General features: G+C 42.0%; 1 protein-coding gene across 8 annotated transcripts in view; it reads right to left on the bottom strand.

The window, feature by feature from the left end:
• RALGPS2 (Ral GEF with PH domain and SH3 binding motif 2) overlaps positions 1 to 20,775 on the bottom strand; it is a 115,871-nt gene that overhangs the window by 50,686 nt on the left and 44,410 nt on the right. For all 8 annotated transcript variants that reach the window (XM_077276337.1, XM_077276342.1, XM_077276340.1 and 5 more), the window contains exons 2-8: positions 16,570 to 16,719; positions 16,321 to 16,428; positions 14,321 to 14,371; positions 11,452 to 11,535; positions 9,700 to 9,789; positions 8,724 to 8,816; positions 2,664 to 2,790 (exon numbers count right to left, since the gene is read on the bottom strand). In XM_077276337.1, coding sequence (XP_077132452.1) covers positions 2,664 to 2,790; positions 8,724 to 8,816; positions 9,700 to 9,789; positions 11,452 to 11,535; positions 14,321 to 14,371; positions 16,321 to 16,428; positions 16,570 to 16,626 — 610 coding nt within the window. In that variant the 5' untranslated portion in view covers positions 16,627 to 16,719. The remainder of the gene's footprint in view (positions 1 to 2,663; positions 2,791 to 8,723; positions 8,817 to 9,699; positions 9,790 to 11,451; positions 11,536 to 14,320; positions 14,372 to 16,320; positions 16,429 to 16,569; positions 16,720 to 20,775) is intronic.

Below are 20,775 nucleotides of genomic sequence, written 5' to 3'. Positions count from 1 at the left end.
ACAAAGAATGGCGGCACTCGCCAGCCACACAAAGAACAGCGGCACTCACCAGCCATAAAAAGAATTTGAAAACATTGTAAAAAATAATCTGACCCAAGTCATACAAGGCTCTGCGGTTACAGTGCAAAATGGCCGCCTGCCTGCACACTGCAAATCCCACAGCGATGTATTTTTAAACGGTGTTTTGAAATGAAGTTTTTCTTATGGGCGGTGAGTGCCGCTGTTTTGGATTCCTTGGACTTTTCGCACTTTTATTCACAAGCAGATACAATAAACGGAGATTCAGTTCAACAACTACAATGTCTTATGTTTTGACAGTGCCAAGCTTTCCTTTTCCCTTAATACTACTAGAAAGTTGAGCTTAAAACTTCTGGGACCCCCCCCCCAGAGACCAGGCTTCTATTGATCATAAAGTGATGGCATACCCTACTGGGGGTAATCTGCAAATCATTTATTCACCCAAGACCACATGTAAAAACCTCAGGGTAACTCCGTCCAGCCTCAAAAAGTAGCTAACTCTATAATTAAGCATATGACATCCATAAACTCAGCCTTCACTTTTTCAAAGAGAAGAAAAAAATATTCTCAGAAAAGTTGGGGCCTAACAACTTCTCAGAAGAGTTGGGGGCTAACATCTTCTGCATTCAAGAGCGGTCCACAGCTGCACAGATACATATGCGGTAATGATGCAGGACGGCAGAAACACTTCATGCATTCAGATGGACCTGAATTACTATCATGTCCTTGGGGACGGACCTTCGTATTTCAGAAGTCGATGATGCAAACTCGATCATTGCTCAAAGTTTCCTCTCTTTTGTCAGAAAGTATGAACAGATGCCCCTTGAACTGCAGAAGCATCAATTTTTTTTTATTTTAATTATTTTGAGGCTGTGCAGTAAATCAAAAATATTTTCCAGGCTATTCTCTCTGGAGAAAAGGAGATATATATATTATATTAAAAAAAAAAAAAAAAAAAAAAAAATACCATTGCAGATTTCATTATGTTGTACACAAGTGGACGCCCTGTGCACGTCGGCTCTCCGGTTACATGGAAAGCGCTTCGTCACAGGGCATTAAGATTGTAGAAGCACAATAAATTGCCAAAAATGAAGAAAAAAAAAAAGTTTGAATCAGAATTTTACTCTAATTTATATTGCAGACGGGGAGATTTCCTTTCCAAAAAGCAGCGAACTTCCAACTCTTGAGGGACGAGCTTCCACCACAGATATTCCACATTAATCACTGACGATTCCTAGTAATCAATTATCATCTTACACAACACTTGGCCAAATACCAGGGACCATTAACATTAACCCTTGTGCTTTACAGGTTTTAGAGAGGATACAATGTCAGGCATTGGTCAGTGGAATATAGAAAGAGGAAAATACAAAAAAACAGCCAGAATCCAGCTGGAAAGGGAATACGATCCGATGGTCTCATCTTGTGTCGGAGCCACGAAGCTCTTATTATGACTAGTGAAAATCAGTAGAAGAGGGAACCGTAGTGCTCGAATGAAGAAGATATTTTTAGGTATAAAACTTCTGTGAATTGCCCAACTTTATGACCTCCTCAGAGATTGTGCCTGAGCTTTGACCTACGGAGAACCGTGCACTCCTAGAGCCTTCAGGGAAAGAGGTTCTGCAGAGGCAGTCGGCACGAAACGGACCTCTCCTCTGACCCCGATCTACACCAAAAATGATATCTGATCCGGGAGCCAGGGGAGTCCTAGGACACTGCAAACCGAGAAACACCAATTACTCTGACGGCAAGAAAAGGCGAAATCCAGCCGGCCACCGAGGAGTTTGCCAGGGATTTAGCACCGAGGAGGGCTGCATTACTGGGGATAGCTGTTAGTCTAAAAATACACAACACTCGAAATATACCACTGACCAAAAACAGAAAATCGAGGAAAAACAAAACATAGTTGTTTCCCAATGGTCTCTCTCTAGATTTTGGAAATCTAGAACTCCCACCGTTATCAGCCATGTAGCTCTTACAACCACCAGTCACAATAGGTAAAACCCTCCTTCAGGAGAGGTCCGGCAATCCAAGACTTTTACCATCATTTATAGTCGTCTTAATTACTTGGCCATTTCTCGTTTCGCCCTTTCATTTTTTCCTTCCCATCTTCCAAGAGTCATAACTTTCTTTATTTTTCCACTGACATAGCCGCACGAGGCTTGGTAATTTTTTTTCACTGCAAGTTGTAGTTTTGAATGGGGGGTTCCACATGGGGCAAAATGGTGAGAAAAGGTCATTGGCACATTATTGTTGTTGGGGCGGGTGTATGTGGGGGAGGTTATTGCGACACCTACACTGAAGTATCCAGAAAGTCACCAGAAATCCAACAGTGTGACAGTCTTAAGGAACTTAAACTTTGGGGGTAAAAGTCAATAAATTATTATAATTTGGTATTAAAAAAGAAACAGTATATTAGGAAGATTCAGTAATTATAATGAAAGTTCTGATAACTACGAGTATGTGCAATACATGAATGTATGGACATGACAGCGGCTATACCATGGCTTGCACTGACCGCCGCCGACTACCATTTCCCCATCCCGCTGCCCCAGATCACATGCCGTCAATCTCATTTGCCGCATTTAGATTTCGGGATACACTCATTGCTTCCACAAGAACTGACGAGATCAGCAGCCGCTTACCCAAGTAGGGGATACAAGGAGTCATCTTCAAGCTATTGATGTAGTCTCTGAGCCGTATGTAATTATCTTCCTTACTGACGACGTACTCCAGCTTCTCGAAGGTCGTCTTGTCTTTCCGACTCAGTAGCTGAAAGGCAAACATCATTAGCTAGAAATATGGCGGCTAGACTAAACACGGAAATGTGCCTCCTCCTCGGTACTAGGAGAAAATCACCAATAAAAATAAATAAATAAATAAGTGTGGGCCGTACTAATGTCTAATGACCAAGACGTAATAATACTCCTTATATCTGACAAATCAAAGCAGATTTAATTCAATTTAGAACATTAAAGGGGTTTGTCTACGATCAATCCCCCCAAAAATGGCCATGGATGGAAAACGCCATAAGGATTACTTACCGTTTACACCCCCCAATGCTCCGCAACGATCTTTGTTAACTTACTGCTTCTCTGACGTCAAGTCATCACTCGCCGACTGCTGACGACAGCGATTGTTGGCAGCGGTCACCTGTAGCGATGTGATGTCAGCAAGTAAACAAAGACCGGTAGAGGGCATTGCGTAATGGAAGGGAATGTAGTAGACTTATAGTAAAAGTCTTATGACACTTTATTCCCCTGGATCGCCCTTTGGTAGATCCAAAAACCCCTTTTAAAGAGGCAGAAACATAGCCGAATATCTACAGACATAAAACATGAAGAAGTGACATTCAAGACACTGATAACCAGACTACTGAAGGACTGGAAGATTTAATTATTACCAGATCTTGGTAATTACTACAAAAATGCAATTATTGCATGACCATGGGGAGTTCTCGATAGTGCGGGTTACGCCGCGTACAAACAGCTTCTTAGTCTCAGTACTCCTGTATGAGGCATGGGCTGCTCTTCAGACTTTTACACGTACAACACCAACTCCCAAAAAGGTGGGAAGCTGAGAAAAATGGACTGAAAAAACTGCTGCGATTTGGAAATCTTTTACTGCCATATTTTATTCACACCAGAAAAGCATACAGATCAGGTGGTTTAACATTAGACATTCTTCCATTTCATTAGAAATAAAAATAAAAATTCAGAAACTGATGGCAGCAACACGTCTCAAAAATAGTTAGGACAGGGTTAACAAAAGGCTGGAAAAATAAGTGATACTAATAAAAAACAGAGGGTCCATTTAGAAGAAAAAAAAAAAAAAACGTTAGAGAGGCAGAGTCTCACAAGCAAAGGTGGTCAGAGGAAATATCGTGGAACAATTTAAAAAAAAAGTTCCTCAACATACAAATTGCAAAAACTTTGGAGTAGCCGGCCATTTTAAATACATAATGTCAAAAGATTCAGTGATTCTGGAGAAATTCATGTGCACAAGGCCGATGATCAAAACTGGACGGTCGTGATCTACTGGTCCTCCGGCGGCACTGCATTAATAACAGGCATGATTTGGTTGTGTAAATCACTGCAAGGGCTCAGGAATACTTTCAGAAATCCACAAATGCAAGTTAAAGTCGTACACCAACAATCCAGAAAAGCATCTTTTTTGGGGGGCCACAGCTCATTTAAAATGGACGGAGGCAAAATAGAAAACTGATCTGTGGTCAGAGAAATCAAAATGTGAAATTCTTTATGGAAATCATGAACAGAGTTTCCTGTGAATGTAAAGGAGAGGGACCATCCAGCTTGTTATCGGCGCACGGTTCCTGCATCTCTGATGGTACGGGGCTGCATTAGTGCCTATGGCATGGGTACAGTACACCTCGTGGAAGGTGCCATCAGTGCTGAGCATTACATAGAGATTTTAGAACATATGCTCCATCTTGATAATGTCTATTTCAGGGAAGTCCTTGCACATTTCTGCAAGACTATGTTGAACCACATACTGCATCCATCGCAACAGCATTAAGCCGTGAAGAAGAGTTCGGGTGATGAACCGGCCACCTGCAGTCCAGACCCTTTCACCAATAGAAAATATTTGGCGTATTATGAAACGTAAAATCTGGCAAAGACGACCCCCGGACTGTGGAGCAGCGAGAATCCGACATCAGACAGGAATGGGTCAAGATTCCTCTCCCAAAACTCCAGCAATTGGTCTGATGTTTACTTCACCATCCCAAATTATTTGGAATTGGGGGTTGAACGCTTCAAGCCTTAAAAATCAGGACATAGGAACTAAGAATTGTAAGACCGTTTTTTGTTTTTTTTTTCAGTAAATATATTTATTGAAATTTTTAAACAGGAAAAACAATAAAAAGAATCATTACAATGTCCAGAGCTAAACATTACGCCTCTGAGAACACAGCACAAGTGTAGTTGAACAAGGACTCTGGCACATAAAGGGTACATGCTTCTCATCTTGAGAATCACCTCGGGACACGGACCTTATATACAGAAGTAAGACAGCTTTATTACACCAGTGGTCATTTTTCTTTTCTCTTTCCTCGAAGCAATCCCAGAGACACAAAGGGGATATCTGGGACCTTCTATTGACGGACCTTCTATTGCTGGACCTTCTATTGCTGGACCTTCTATTGCTGGACCTTCTATTGCTGGACCTTCTATTGCTGGACCTTCTATTGCTGGACCTTCTATTGCTGGACCTTCTATTGCTGGACCTTCTATTGCTGGACCTTCTATTGCTGGACCTTCTATTGCTGGACCTTCCTCATGCAAAGCTTTGTATACCTCAGCCTGATTTTGCAATGGGATGTGCGTTTTATTTCCAGGAAGAAAAAAAAACACCATATTGGGACATGAAGGAGATAAGCCTCTGTCTAGAGATGTGTCTGGCAGGAGCTTTCTCTTCCAGTTGAAAACACATGAACGCTCAGCCAAGCCGAGCACTCACGTGTCTCGGGGGAGCCAGGATAGCCGTCTGCTGAATAAACATTCAGAAGGCCGCTATCTCATGATCTTATGTATGGCAGTCTTGACACAATTCCCCCAACATTTGCTGTTAGGAAAAAAAATCAGGGCACCTCAAAGGCATTAGATGATTGGTTGATGCTGCTGAAATGTGTACAGCTACCTTAGGGCCATTTCTGGAACAAAAAGATCCTTTTTTGGTATCTCATACAAAAACAGCCATGGCTTTACTCACACCAGAGTAGTACTGACACATTTAGATAAGTAAATAAAATTTATCTTCTGGAGTGTCAAATAATTCTGCTTTATATGAGCGGGTCTGTGCAGAGTCCATACAGACACTATATTCATCAGGATTTAGGAAAAACAAGGGATAATTAAGCATCCATATAGACACAATTCCTGCAGGCACATAGCTACCGGAGATTTGGTGCAAGCCTTGATTTTACAAGGAGTAAAAGAAAGAAAGAGAAAAATAAAAAAAGAACCAGCTGTTTTTAGTCACGTCGCGTTTCGTCGTTGCAAATGCCAATCAAACCCGGCCTGAAAAGAAGCTACTCATACGCAGCAGCTGGCCGAAGCATTAGGGAAAACACCCAATTAAAGGCTTTCGTTGAGACAGTTTGGCTGCTATCGCCCCTTGGGGTAAAGTTAACTCCAGAAAAAATAAATAAATAAAAATAAATGTATAACATAGTCAGGACTTAACAAAAGTGAGCTCTTCAGGTCCTCCAAACCTGGAAGCCACCGCAAGAAAACCCAGACCACACTACAAAAACACTTGGGATTTACCGGGGCCCGGACCCAATATTCTCCTGGATTACTGGTCTCAGGGAACGAGAGCTTTACACACTTGGACGACTGGAAAAAAAAACAAAAAAAAAACAACAACTACAAGCCAAAGAAGAAGAAATGAGTGAGATTACAGATGTTCTCACACAGGACAATAACGGAGATTATGCGCATATCCAGTAGCAATGACCATTCATCACGGCAGGGTGACAGAAGATATTCACTTCTGGGATTAATAACCCCTAAAAAATAAAGGACTGTAAATAAGATACCAGGAAATCAACAGCTATGCCAGAGGAAGAACAAACACACAGTCATGTGCAACTTAATTTGTAGTTTTATTACAATTTATGTATTTTATCAGTGTTGGAAAAGGAAAAAAAATACAATATCAAACATGTAAATATAGGGGTGGTCCGGGCATTTAATACCGACGACCTCTTTCAGATACGTCATTAATATACATTTGGGGGCGTGATCATTGAACAGATCGAATACAGCCGGCCTGCTCAGATATGTAGCGGCCGCTGCCGAGAACTGCAGATCAGAGCCCATGTAGGATTAGCCACCAGAACCTAATAACATCGGATCAATCGGATTCCCACTAACCTTACATTGAGGATGTATCTTAAGGACAGGTCATCAATATTATAGGAGTGGACAAGCATTTTAATCAAAAGGAGTTGTATATAAGCTTTATAAGTGAATTCTTCCTTAGGTCTTGTTTTAATTGGAAACTTTGCATGATTTATATTACCAAATATTGATCGGCCAGACATGCGATCGATCCAGTCAGCCAGGCAGGCAATCGATGGATCGATCCGGTCAGGCAGGAAGGCAATCGATGGATCGATCCAGTCAGCCTGACAGGCAGGCAATTGATGGATCGATCCAGTCAGCCTGACAGGCAGGCAATCGAAGGCTTGATCCCGTCAGCCAGACAAGCAGGCAATCGATGGATCGATCCAGTCAGCCAGACAAACAGGCAAGCCATCGGTTCGATCCGTCAGTCAGCTAGACAAGCAGGCAATGGATGGATCGATAAGTCGGTCAGCCAGACAGGCAGGCAATTGATGGATCTATTCCGTCAGCCAGACAAGCAGGCAGGCAATCTATGGATTGATCCATCAGCCAGCCACACAGGCAAACGATGGATCGATCCGTGGGCCAGCCAGACAGGCAAAGTGTACAGTCCTACGCTACCGTTCAGACTCCATGCACACAGTCCAGCTCTAAAACAATGCCACGTAAACCTTGTATAGCCGTTTCTTGAGACCACTGAACCCCATAAATTAACCATTTGATCACCAGCGTCCTGGCTGTAACATGTGCGTCCACTGTGCAATGGCCGCCTACCCAGCACTGACTGTTCATGATCCGACTTCTGAGGTCCCATCCCATGCAGATGGTTCCCATTAGACCTGTCTTTCACCCTCCCAATTTGCACAGCCCTGTCTCCCGGCTATTGACATCTCTTTCGCCCTCGAGTAATTGAATCGCTTTCCATTGCATCTTCCACCAGAGATGACTCCATCCGTCACTTGTCTCGTTCCCAGTCTTTAGTGAGCTGCTCCTTCACCTATCTACAGTATGGCTGTCACTGTATCCCCGGACTAGGCAATCCTCCTTGCAGACACACGGGCCCGCACAACATGTCTAACAGATTAACACCAGTCCATGAACTCTTCTCACATCCCAGGAGTGACAGGAGCCCGACCACAGACAACACCATTCCTCAACGCAAACTCCATCACCAGAAGGTGCAAACAGAAGCGAGCGGGGATGAATCCATGTGATGGCGCAAAATCTCACTTCATCCCTTCGCTTATTGATTGCTGGTTCTCCAGCTGTTGCAAAAATACAACTTTGACCATAACCCGGAGCTAGAGGACATGCTGGGAGTTGTAGTTTAGCAACAGCAGAAGAATCGGCAACTAGAGACCACTAGATAAATCCACTCCTATCTCCCGCTGGACTGATTATTAATTCTCAATCCGTGGATTAAAAAAAATAAATAATCTGTCTTTAGTGAATACAGATTTTCCCATTCCAGAGATCGGGGATGACAGTTGGTGCTCACTAAGTTCTATGGAGACCTTGCAGCAGAAGGTCTGTCTCTGCCTCTGGCACCTCTCTCCTCCATAGAATTTTAGAAGCTCCAATTGCCATCTCCTATCTCAGTAATTTTACAGGATTTACCCATGAATTGAGAGTCAAAAGATAAATCCAGAAGTCGATGAGATACAAAGTTTCTTATTATCGTATGTACAATTGATATATGAAATAAAAATTAAAATGACAATTAGTCTAACAAACAAAAAAGAAAACAGAAACCTCCAAACACCTGCAAAGAATAAGTGATGCCTGTTGCTAGAAGCGTGAAAAGCAATGAAAAATATGTATCTCTATACTACTTACTGCCCACGTCTTGGTGAGTCGGAAGATTGGCGCACTCTGTAAACCGGACACCACGGCCATTAATGCGTGCAGGTTGTTCAGCTCATATAGCTTCTGTGGACATAGGACATATACACTTTACAGTTTCTCCCTTTTTGCATTGTTTTTTACTTTTTTTTTTTTTGCTCTATACTTTGCAGTTTTGCCATCATTTTTGTCCATTGAGTTCAATGAGGAAAAGTAGAGCGGAATCTGGAATTACCATCTGCAGAACATTAGCTACGGTATATGGGCACGTGTCCGCGTTGCAGCAGAAAAAGAGACTATAAGCCGCGTGCATGGGGTTTAAGGAATCTCATTCATTTTGTTGGGATGGTAAAATGCTGAATTTTTGCAGCAAAAACGTGACGTCTGTTAACCCATACATTTCATTTTGGAGGAGCGCTAATGGTGCAGCAGATCATTGCAGTGAGTAGACTTGAAGGAGATTGTATGGATAAACGCCATCATGTCTCCTACCTCCCTTTCAAAGTGAAGTAAACGTGTTATTTTTTGGTAACGGAGTGTGCGGTACTATTTATTGGGCACCTTGTGTTGTGATAAGTCTTTATGGTGGGTCTGTTGTTGGAGGTCCCCATCAGGAGATGGTATGATGGCTGAAAACGCGTTGTGAACCAGCCCCAAGAGTGATTTTTTTTTCTTTCAGGCGCTTTTAAGTGTTGGAAGCAATGGCTGCCATCACATTCATCAATGTCTGAATCTTCGCTCTGGGAATTGCGCTACAAAGCCTCTTTCCACAAACTTCCAGGAATATACTGGGAGAGTTGATGGACTCACAGGGCGCCTGGAAGCATTTAATGGAGTCCGAGAGGAGCTGCCAAATAAAGTGTCAGGAATAAATATTTATCCTGGGGTGTGAGCAGTGTAAGGACGCGGTGGTGCCCGCATCTTATACTCAACGCCAAGGCGGAAGGAAAACACTGCGGGCATCTCTCACCTTGGCAGTTTTTATGTAATGGCTCAAAACCTCGGCACGAATCTTTAGTGTTTGTGCGTGAAGGATCTCTCTCACAACCCAGAAGCTCACCTGCGGAAAACAGGAAAAGGAAAAATACGGATTTAAGGAAGCGCAAGTGTGACACGCCGGTATGGTAATTCACTGGGGTCCAACGAGTTCTTTCAACACAAGGTTTCTGACACCATCCGACAGACGGGCACGGACCGGGGTGAAGGCGAAAGATCCTTTCACAGAAGGACTAGTCAGCCGTACACAGAACTACGGAATAGTGATGAGTGAATATACTCGTTACTCGAGATTTCTCGAGCATGCTCAGGTGTCCTCCGAGTATTTTTTAGTGCTCGGAGATTTAGTTTTTCTTGCCGCAGCTGAATGATTTACATCTGTTAGCCAGCATAAGTACATGTGGGGGTTGCCTGGTTGCTAGGGAATCCCCACATGTAATCAAGCAGGCTAGTAGCTGTCAATCATTCAGCTGCAGCGAAAAAAAACTAAATCTCGAAGCACTAAAAAAAATACTCGGAGGACACCCGAGCGTGCTCGAGAAATCTCGAGTAACGAGTATATTGGCTCATCACTAGTATGGACCCCAGTATTGAAATACACCCACTGCTTAACAGGGTATGGTGGTCTGAATGGTTAAAGGGGTTCTCCAATGTTAAAAAAGCTCATAACATGTTAAAATCAATTTTTGAATACGGTATATATTTTGAAAACTATTTATTGTTATGGCATTTAAGTTTGGATTTTAGGCATTTTTAATTTAATGTTGCACTATCATCATAACAGATTTCAACAGGGTTAACTGGGACTTCAAAATGTTTCTGGCTATGGGCCAAAAACTTACCAACAAGTTGCTAACTACCTGCCTTTTAGTCCCCGACACCAGGCCCCCAGCACCCGACACCAGGCCCCCAGCACCCGACACCAGGCCCAGCCCCCCGACACAGGCCCGTGTGTGAACAGCCCATTTGCAGATAGAGAAAAGGATAGAAAAACACTTTTTATTTAGTAAAAACAACCACAACTGTGTGATCGGATCCCATCAGGCGAGAATCAGCCAATATGCAGACGGTTGCAGAATCAAAAGCAACTTCTAGACCGTGCAGAGAAAATATTGCATTCATTACTCCCTAGGACACAGATCCGACAAGAATGCTCTCTTAATGGTACCAACGTCACAGACGGGACTGGAAATGGTCTGCAATTTTTCATCAAAAATATTTCCAATAACTCCCCCCCCACCTCCAAGTCTAAGGAGCTGTATAGCACAACCTTCATATTACCGCATAAAATGTAGGGAAAGTTGAAGCTAAATAATGAATGTTATTTCTATAAAGAAAGAAAACTTGGAAACAGGAATGGTAATTTCCTTACTGCAAAAATGAAGTCTGACTACTAAAAAAAAATAATCCTTTAGCAGCCCAGGTTATTTAATTTTAAAGAGTTTTCCGCTAGGACATAAAACTTTGCCTTCTGTGACTTGTGTAATATAAATTCTGTTATATGTCTGACATGGACGGTTGTTAGATTCATATTTATTACAATAAATTATCACTCATTGATAGTGATCACCACTACTAACAATGTATGGACTCCTACTACATCTTTTATTGAGTGAGCTTCAGAAATTAGAATTCACTTAAAGCATTTATAACTGTATGGAATTCGCAAAATATACAGATTGGATTTCGTCATATAGAGAGATGTCAAAAAAAGTCAGTGACTCACGTGGTTAAATCGTCTGGTGAAGGCCACAGCATTTGGTGCAGAACTGTATTTTTCTTTTTTATTCCATCCGCAGCTTGATAATTCCTAAAGACAAATAAAAAAAAAAAAGTTAAAACGGTTTATTTATCAACCCTTCTAAGGCATGTAGGTCATGGAAAGCTGAGTAAAATGACACACTGATTAGTTGGGTCGGACATAGATCTCCCTGAGAATCTGCCCCAGGGATTATTTTACATGAAAGGGACAGTTACCAGTGTAAGACCAGGAGAGCAGAGTGTCAGTCATTATATGCCTCACGCTGGTAACTGTCCCTTTCATTTAAAATATTCCCTGGGGGCAGATTCTCTGCGAGATCTATGTCCGGCCCATAGATCTTAACAGCTCATTTACATATTAAGAAAAATATATATTAGAAGGGATTAGTGGTTAAAAATTATGGCGGGACAGCTTTTTAACATTGAAGCCTATAATTGATGGAAGTCACTGCCATCGATTATGTCAAATAGGAACTGCACCAAAACCCTCCCACACAGTGGTTACCACTGAGGCTACTGGGATTACAGGCCAATACTGGAAGATGAGATCCTGGTATTTGTAGAAAGAAACGACCAGGGAAGGGGATCAGTAGGTAAGCATGTGGTTTTTATTTTTCACTGCACACTCGGGCCCTTGACAAAATATGAAAGGGTGGACAATCCCTCTAAATTGTCTTGCTTCGATGACAGTGATTATAACCTACAATGATCTAAAATCACAAGCGAGAAAAAGAAGGACATTGTGTAATTGCCACAAAAATACAAAATGACCCTCCATTAAGGGTTCAGCCACATGGTGACATAAATGTTGAATTTTATTGTCCTCGCACAAGTGAGCAGCTGGGTAGACTGGTGGAAGGATCAGGCACGCTTCCCCTACGCACCACGGGGAGGATTGTGAGAGGTCGGAGAATAAGTCCTGGATGACAATAGTAGCCACGGAATAATGGAAAGTCTGGTCAGGAGAGGACACCTCGCGATTCATGGTCAGGGGGTGATGTGGTATAGATGATGACCGCTTACAGGAGAAATTCATCTTTTTGTGGTCTTCAAATATATGTACACTGAAATGCTCGTCCGTGGTGGCTGCTCACAGGTATTGTCCATGTCGGGGAGAAGGATACAGCTTCCGATCCAGGTTTATGTAAAATGAATTCCTTTATTGGCAAAAAGTTAAAAATTTTGACAAGATGAACAAATGCACCAATCTAAGGTGTGAGGGGAGAACTTCGGGGTCTCATCACCAGATACGTTTCGAGCACTAACTTGGTTTGGCAGGCTGCACCCGAAATGCGTCTGGTGAGGAGACACCCAAGTCCATTTGTCAAATATTTTTAATTTTTGAATTTGTTTTACACATCCCTGAATCGGAAGCTGGATCCTTCCTTCTCCTAAATATAGTGAGTGCTGAACAGTTGCGTCTAACGTGGGCTTCTGTGCGGATTGTTCTTCGAAAGGGTGAGCTGGTCCTCTTTTCCTTCTACATGTGGTTTTCACCACTATCATTTATGGTAGTTGTAAAGTGCAAGGCTTTGTCACAACATCCATAATCTTCATTGGACAGAGCAACATGCATGGTCTCCTCTGTGGAGTGCCGACTGGGGACGAAATGGAGCCGCATGCTCCTGAAAGGGGTCAAGCTTCTCCTTCTGTAGAATGCCAAGCGGTCATAAGGAGACATCTAAGCCACACAATGCTCCTCTGGGAAATGGGGATAGCAATCCTAAAGACCCTTTATCAAGCTTTGCCACATGACTTAGGATTAGAAGCCAAACCACATACTCTATGTGCAGACATGCTTCGGGGTGTTTGACTCATTAGTGCAAAGCAACAAATCTGATTTGGCTATGTAAGACGTCTTGGGTTTTGAGGGAACGTTTATTCTTCTGGAGATGTTGTCAAGCCGGTGTAAAGAGACTTATAGGCCATGTGATGCTACTCTGGTAATTAAATATGTAAATATCCTTGTCAGAAAGAAAAAACTTGACCTCTAGTGCTGCCTTTTGGGGGTAAACAATCCATTAACAGTCCCAGTCAGAGGCCTCTCCTTTATCCATCTCAAGACGCTCTTGCTTTGCTCTCATGAGGAGCAAACACCCGAAACACGGGTCTGCAAATGAAAATGTCCGATTTGGCTTCTTACCCCAAGTCATATGGCAAGGCTCGTTTAAGCATCAATATTGATTTTTTTAGGATTGATACCCCCCTTCTCTGAAGAGTCCATTTGTATATTTTGCAATGTGAACTGACTTCCTGTCTGGGTGTCCACCATTTTCCTACAGGTACCAATGTAGCCTCAGAATTTTTACTTTCTGCATATCACAGTACTTTCCGTGCTACAGGGACATTTTATGAGACCCCAGGAAACCTAAGAAAACTCATTTAACAGAAAAATAGCACCAGGAAAAACAAGATGGTGAAGAATCAGAGAATTGTGCTAAGAGGGATTTTATGTATTACGAGGGGGGGGGGGGGGGGGGGACGGGGGGTTTGGGAAGGCTATGAAAAATAAATTGTATAATCCCAGTGAAAAACGAGAGGGGATAAATGCAAACACCGAGTGTAAGGTTTCATCTTGAATCAGAAGGAGGATTAGCTGCGGCTTATGGAAACCAAGAGCTCAGTACATGAAGACTCCTCCAGACACGGAACAAAACTAAAATATTAGCCCTGTTCTAGATGATAAACGCACATCAGGAGCTCAGGGACCCACATACTTTAATACAGGCATTTTTTCCAGAATTTATAAGGAAAGGAACGAACATCAATCTTAGAGTTAAGAAGGTGGAAAATCGTAACATTTCTAGAGGTTAATTATTCCATGAACTACTCACCTCTGGCTGAATGGCTTTAAAGACCGGCATATCCATTAGTGTTATCTGACCCTGCAAGAGAGAGCCCAGAGGATTAGGACTAAAGAGCACGGCACCCAGCAGCCCAGTATGTGAGGACCCCTTACTACTGGTATTGGGGGGGGATCGGCGGTGATTGTGTGTTCTCTCTGGGGTCTGACAGGTTTATAGTCGGGCGCTGGGAATTTAGATAAATTATGAACAGATCCTTGCAGAACGCACATAACTTTAGGTCAGAAGCTAAAACATGAACATATCTGTGATCACACAACTTAAAGGGCTTCTCCATCATTGTACAACCTCTTCATCGATCGAGCGATGCAGGATTTTTTTATTTTTTTTTTACATCTTTGCTGCACTACTCTGGCCATGAAAGTTTCTAGATCAGGATTACCTGTCCCGATATTACACACTCCATTGATTTTAATGGGCGCCATGTAATACTTCACTTCACCAGTGGTGGCGCCGCATTGTTTATTATTATATGGATGACTTCATATTCTAAGGCCGAACAATCCCAAAATATCCTAACATATTAAATTGCAAGAAAATAAAAATCTATAAAACGGATTTTTCTCAACTACACTGCAGCACTTTTCTGGTCCAGGAAAGGTCATTGCTACAGATATGAAGCCATTTCTAAGGCTGCAGAGCTCCTCAGATCAGACAAATGGAGAAGACTTCTTCCAAAAGAATGATAGTGACAACTCATCCAAGTCGTCACAAAAAATGTACATGTGTCTATGGTCATGGCTTACGTCTGTCCATGACACCATGGTACAGAAATAAGCCAAAAATCAGATTCATGGCAGTAAAGGCATTGCTAGCCAAGAAGAAAGCTGATGCTTGTCCCATAATGTCCCAGATGTTTGGAATCAACTTTTCAGGACAGAGGCTTCAAGGACAGAGGCGGTTATAATATCTGGGGTGGAGCAAAAATCTGCATTCCCGAATCATAACACCATGTAAGCGGTCTAATGTAAAGGTGCGGATGTTTTGCATCATCAACATGGACAGCTATTCAATGAAGAAAAAAATAATATTTCTGTTCTATGCAGATGAGTTGACAAAACATAACCTCAGCAGGTCAAGGGAACATGTTCAAGTACGTACCATTATACTTATGTATTTCATATGTTCCCAAATCTCTGTTTATTGCTTATTACTAGCTGAATGCTTTTGCAAAAGTGATAACAAAAAAATCAATCGGATCCTCAGCTCAGTTATGACTTCTGTTCTCCCTATTCCTTCTCGTAGTGTTAGAGGCAGCAGCAGGGAAGGTTTACACATCTCCACACTGTGGACAGTGGAGAAAGCATGTAAAGTCTCTGGGAGGGCAGAGAAAACCAACAAAGAAAGCACGTGAAGAGGAAATATGTGAAGGATAGAAGATATATAAGCTAATAAAGACAGCAGTATACTGGCTACACAAATCTCACATCTAGACTATTACAGAGAGAGACACCGCCAACAAAACAAAACGTAAATTAGGGGAAAGCTGCGACCTGCATGTTGGAGTTTGAAAATGAATGTAGAAATGTGCAATTTCAGCCGTAAATCTAGTGGTCTACTAAAGGAAACCACTAACATATATAATTTTTGCATTTAATGATGTCCATAGCCTGTAAAAGAGAATGTGCAAAAAAAAAAAAAAAAAAAACAGCAGAAAATAATATAAAATAGCAAAATAAAGTATTGGTGATCCAGTGCAGAAGCCCCAGTGTAACCCCCCGGCCCGTAATAAGCCTGTATGTGATCGCTGCAGCCAGATTGTGGTCATGTGAAGCCCTCCAGACCTAACCGCTCAGCGATGGGAGTAACCACAGATTATAAGGGGCCAATAAACAGAGTGGGGCGACTGCCGGCAGCGTCTGAACAGGATCGTTTGGAGACAAGTCAAGTTTACGGTGTTATTTTAGAATGCCGGCTGCTGGATATTCACTAAAGAGTTTTTTCTTTACAGACAGAGGCGGACATCTTACAGCATATTCCTCTGGAGTGACCATGAGGACGTCAAACACGACGGCATCAAAACTTTTCTTCAGGGCAGCAGAGTCTTTGTCGCTCAGCGATTCTGAGCTACTGCTTTTCTGCAAGAAAGAAAAAAAAAATTGTAGTCAGATGAACAGTACCAGGAAATCTCAGAGTTTTCAGGAGATAACTAGGATACAGAATTCACATATTTGTAACCCAGGGCAACTTAATTTTTTGGAAATCTTGTGGTCCCTCACCTCTGAAGCATTCGTGGTGAGAGCAGTGATGCTCGACTGGCCATTCATTAGGTCCATTCTTCTGGCACCATTAGTGCTTTCTCCCTCTCCGCAGTGAGTGAAAAACTCTGATCATCTCATCGCCACGGAAGTAAAAGCATCATTCTCATACTGCAATAAAAAAAATAAAAAAAATTTAATATAACATCAGTAGTCAGAATTACATCCATACAGATTAACACATTAGCGCCATTGTGCAGTAATAGGTTTCATAGTAATTATGAGAACTGAACTCCATTCATCCGAGTGACTAAACGCATTGACTGCGATGACACAGACCTGAAAACTCAAGTGGACGAGGAAAATTGCTTCGGGTCAAAGGTAACGAAATTGGTTTCTAAATTTAACCTAAGAACTAGTTTCATTGTTCGGCTCCTTGTGAGTGCGGAGGCCGAGTCTTACGGTCTCAGAAGACTGAATGCAGACGGTTTATTATACCATGGAGAAAACGCACAAAGTGGCTTTTCACACAAAAGTAATAATTATCAAAAAAAATAAATAAATAAATAAAATAAAATCAATCACAGAATAGGTGACACATGCTGCATCTAATCACTAGGGCCCCCAGCTCCTCATCATCGTGGTCGTGCTCTGCTGTGGTCGCGCCTGGGTTGTGCTGCTCCATTCATGGTCTATGGGACGGATAGAAATGGCCGAGTACAGAGCCGCGCTGCATCCATCAGCCCCAGACACCGAGTCATGAGACCGCACATATGCTCAGCTGCAAATGCTAGCATGCAGAAAAATGGAATCAGGGGCGTCTTTAAAAAGGGAATCCGTCTCCTGGCTTCTGCCATCTAATCTGGGAGCAGCATAATGTAGAGACAGAGACGCTGATTCCAGCGATGTCTCACTCACTGGGCATCTTGCAGTAGTTTTGATAAAATCACTGATTTACCAGCAGGAGATCATCACCCGAGGACTAATAAACCTCCTGCCAGGTAGTCCTCCATATTCATGAGCGCTGTATAACTACACCCCCGCCACTGATTGGCTGCTTTCTGTGTTCACTGTGCATAGGCAGAAAGCTGCCAATCAGTGGTGTGGGCGGGGTTATGCAGAGCTCAGCATTTAGAGAACTACTAGATCTACAGCAGAGAAAACAGGGATTTTGTCAAAGTTACAGCAAGCAGCCCAGTAAATGATATATAGCTGGAATCAGGGTCACTGCCTCTTCTACTTGCTGCTCTCAGAAGGGGGTAGCAAAAACATGGTGACAGATTACCTTTAATAATAACAGATTATAAAAATGGTGGTATCACAATCTGGTTAGACACTATATATATATATATATATATATATATATATATATATATATATATATATATATATATATATATATATATATATATATATATATATATTTATATTACACACATATAATTTAATTTAAAGATTAAAAAAAACACCGTATAAAAAAAAAATAGGTCATTTTCTGATGATACATCCCCTTGCACCTGTTCTGAAAGGGTTGGATATTTTGGCAAATGATTGCCAAGCGCCTGGGCTTAAAGAATTAAAAAGATGTATGATAATAAACTTTTAGGTCAAGTCACAAACTTAAAAGGCCGCTCGGTGGGGAGGGTGAAGGAGCTGGGATCGCCAGCCTTGAGAAGGAGCATGTCACAATCCCCAAAAAGTCAGTGTTTGTAATGAAGAGGCGGCCATACATACAGCAATAAAATGGCTTCATGGACAAAAATTAAGGGGGAAAACACCAGCTATAAGTAATAATCAGAAATGGCGCCCGCCACCTTCTTCACTGCAGATTCCTATTATAAATTTCCACCAGCCTCATGTTGTATGGGACAGCTCAGCAGTTTATTATATCATAACCAAAAATTGGTAATCTAAACACATAACAAATATTAATTTTGCGTTTAGGATATGTTTATGAGAGGATTTAGGACATAATCAAATAGAAAAAAATATTTAAGAAAAATAGCAAAGAATGAGGAGTGTCAGAAAAACCTCACTTTGCTATGCCCCAGACACAACCAGTCCATATCCTGTGTATATAATATCTGACTATACCCATGTATATACAACTCCTGTGCAAATGTACAGAATACAAAAATATAAAAGCGACTCCTATAGGTAAACCCCCCCAGCCGCCTTTTTCATCACTGACTGCGAAATATAAGCTTGCAGCGCCACCTGCTGGTGATAAGGCCATTTTCCAGAAAAAAAGGCATTTATGCACCAAAAAATGTTATTTGGCAGATTTTTTCCTTTAATTAGATGCCTCCTATGTCAGACCAGTAACATAGTTATTAAGGTTGAAGGAAGACTTTAAGTCCATCTAGTTCAACCCATAGCCTAACCTAACATGCCCTAACATGTTGATCCAGAGGAAGGCAAAAAAAAAAACATGTGGCAAAGAGTAAGCTCCACACTGGGGAAAAAAATTCCTTCCCGACCCCACATACGGCAATCAGATTTGTTCCCTGGATCAACACCCTATCAAGGAATCTAGTGTATATACCCTGTAACATTATACTTTTCCAGAAAGGTATCCAGTCCCCTCTTAAATGTAAGTAATGAGTCACTCATTACAACATCATACGGCAGAGAGTTCCATAGTCTCACTGCTCTTACAGGAAAGAATCCGCGTCTGTTATTATGCTTAAACCTTCTTTCCTCCAGACGTAGAGGATGCCCCCTTGTCCCTGTCTCAGGTCTATGATTAAAAAGATCATCAGAAAGGTCTTTGTACCTTCCCCTCATATATTTATACATTAACATAAGATCACCCCTTAGCCTTCGTTTCTCCAAACTAAATAGCCCCAAGTGTAATAACCTATCTTGGTATTGCAGACCCCCCAGTCCTCTAATAACCATGGTCACTCTTCTCTGCACCCGCTCCAGTTCAGCTATGTCTTTCTTATACACCGGAGACCAGAACTGTACACAGTATTCTAAGTGTGGTCGCACTAGTGACTTGTATAGAGGTAAAATTATGTTCTCCTCATGAGCATCTATGCCTCTTTTAATGCATCCCATTATTTTATTTGCCTTTGTAGCAGCTGCCTGACACTGGCCACTGAATATGAGTTTGTCATCCACCCATACACCCAGGTCCTTTTCATTGACGGTTTTGCCCAGAGTTTTAGAATTAAGCACATAGTTATACATCTTATTACTTCTACCCAAGTGCATGACCTTACATTTATCCCCAATAAAGCTAATTTGCCATTCATCAGCAGAGGGGAAATGCAGTAATGATCACTCTTCATACACTGCTGGTACATGCCATCCTGTGCAGTGTTGGGACAACTTATTGTAGACCTCTGCAGCTCTATGGGGCAACAATATTGTAAAGGTGAGAAACCCTTTAATAGCGGCCTATAGTGACTACACATCCTACTAACATGACCGCCAGATCAGTACAATAGTGAGCAGCCATCACTTCACTTGAAAATACAAATCAAACTTTCCACTATGGCAAATTTTTTCAGGGGCTACAACATAAAATCTCGCCCTGCACACATGTATAGCACACACGTAATGATCCGGCTGCGATAGGACACTGTGGCACCATGTAACATTTCAGATTGCCGCTAGTTGGATTCAGCCAGCTCTCTGGACTGGAACACGTCTGTGTATTTACCAGGAAACAACGCCTTTACCATTTTTCATGGAAAGCTACATGACAGATCTCTATGTCCACGGGGCATTTTGATCTTACGGCTCATCGGGCTCCGTTACCCGCGATCACGGCGTAGGTGTCGTCTCAATAAGGAGAGCAATGGCCGCAGAGTTCTATCAATGACCGTTCATTTACACAGCACCATTAATTCTACAATTAAAATGCTGACCCAGAGGAAAGCAAACACTCCATGAGGCAGATAACTTTTCCCAACTCCCCATTCGTCAAACTAGATCCCTGGATCAACGTTCTATCATAGAATCTAGCACCTGTAAGTTATATTATATTTAGGAAAGCCATCCGAGTCAATGGCAACGAGTTCCAAAATCTCACTGCTCGCACTGTGAAGAATCCATATTCTCACTGCTCATACTGTAAAGAATCCATATTCTCACTGCACGCACTGTAAAGAATCCATAGTCTCACTGCACGCACTGTAAAGAATCCATAGTCTCACTGATCGCACTGTAAAGAATCCTTATTCTCACTGCTCGTACAGTAAAGAATCCATAGTCTCA

This window comes from Ranitomeya variabilis, chromosome 8 (genome assembly GCF_051348905.1).
Source record: "Ranitomeya variabilis isolate aRanVar5 chromosome 8, aRanVar5.hap1, whole genome shotgun sequence".
In the NCBI taxonomy this organism is placed as follows: Eukaryota; Metazoa; Chordata; class Amphibia; order Anura; family Dendrobatidae; genus Ranitomeya; species Ranitomeya variabilis.
This window is presented reverse-complemented; position numbering and strand designations above follow the sequence as displayed.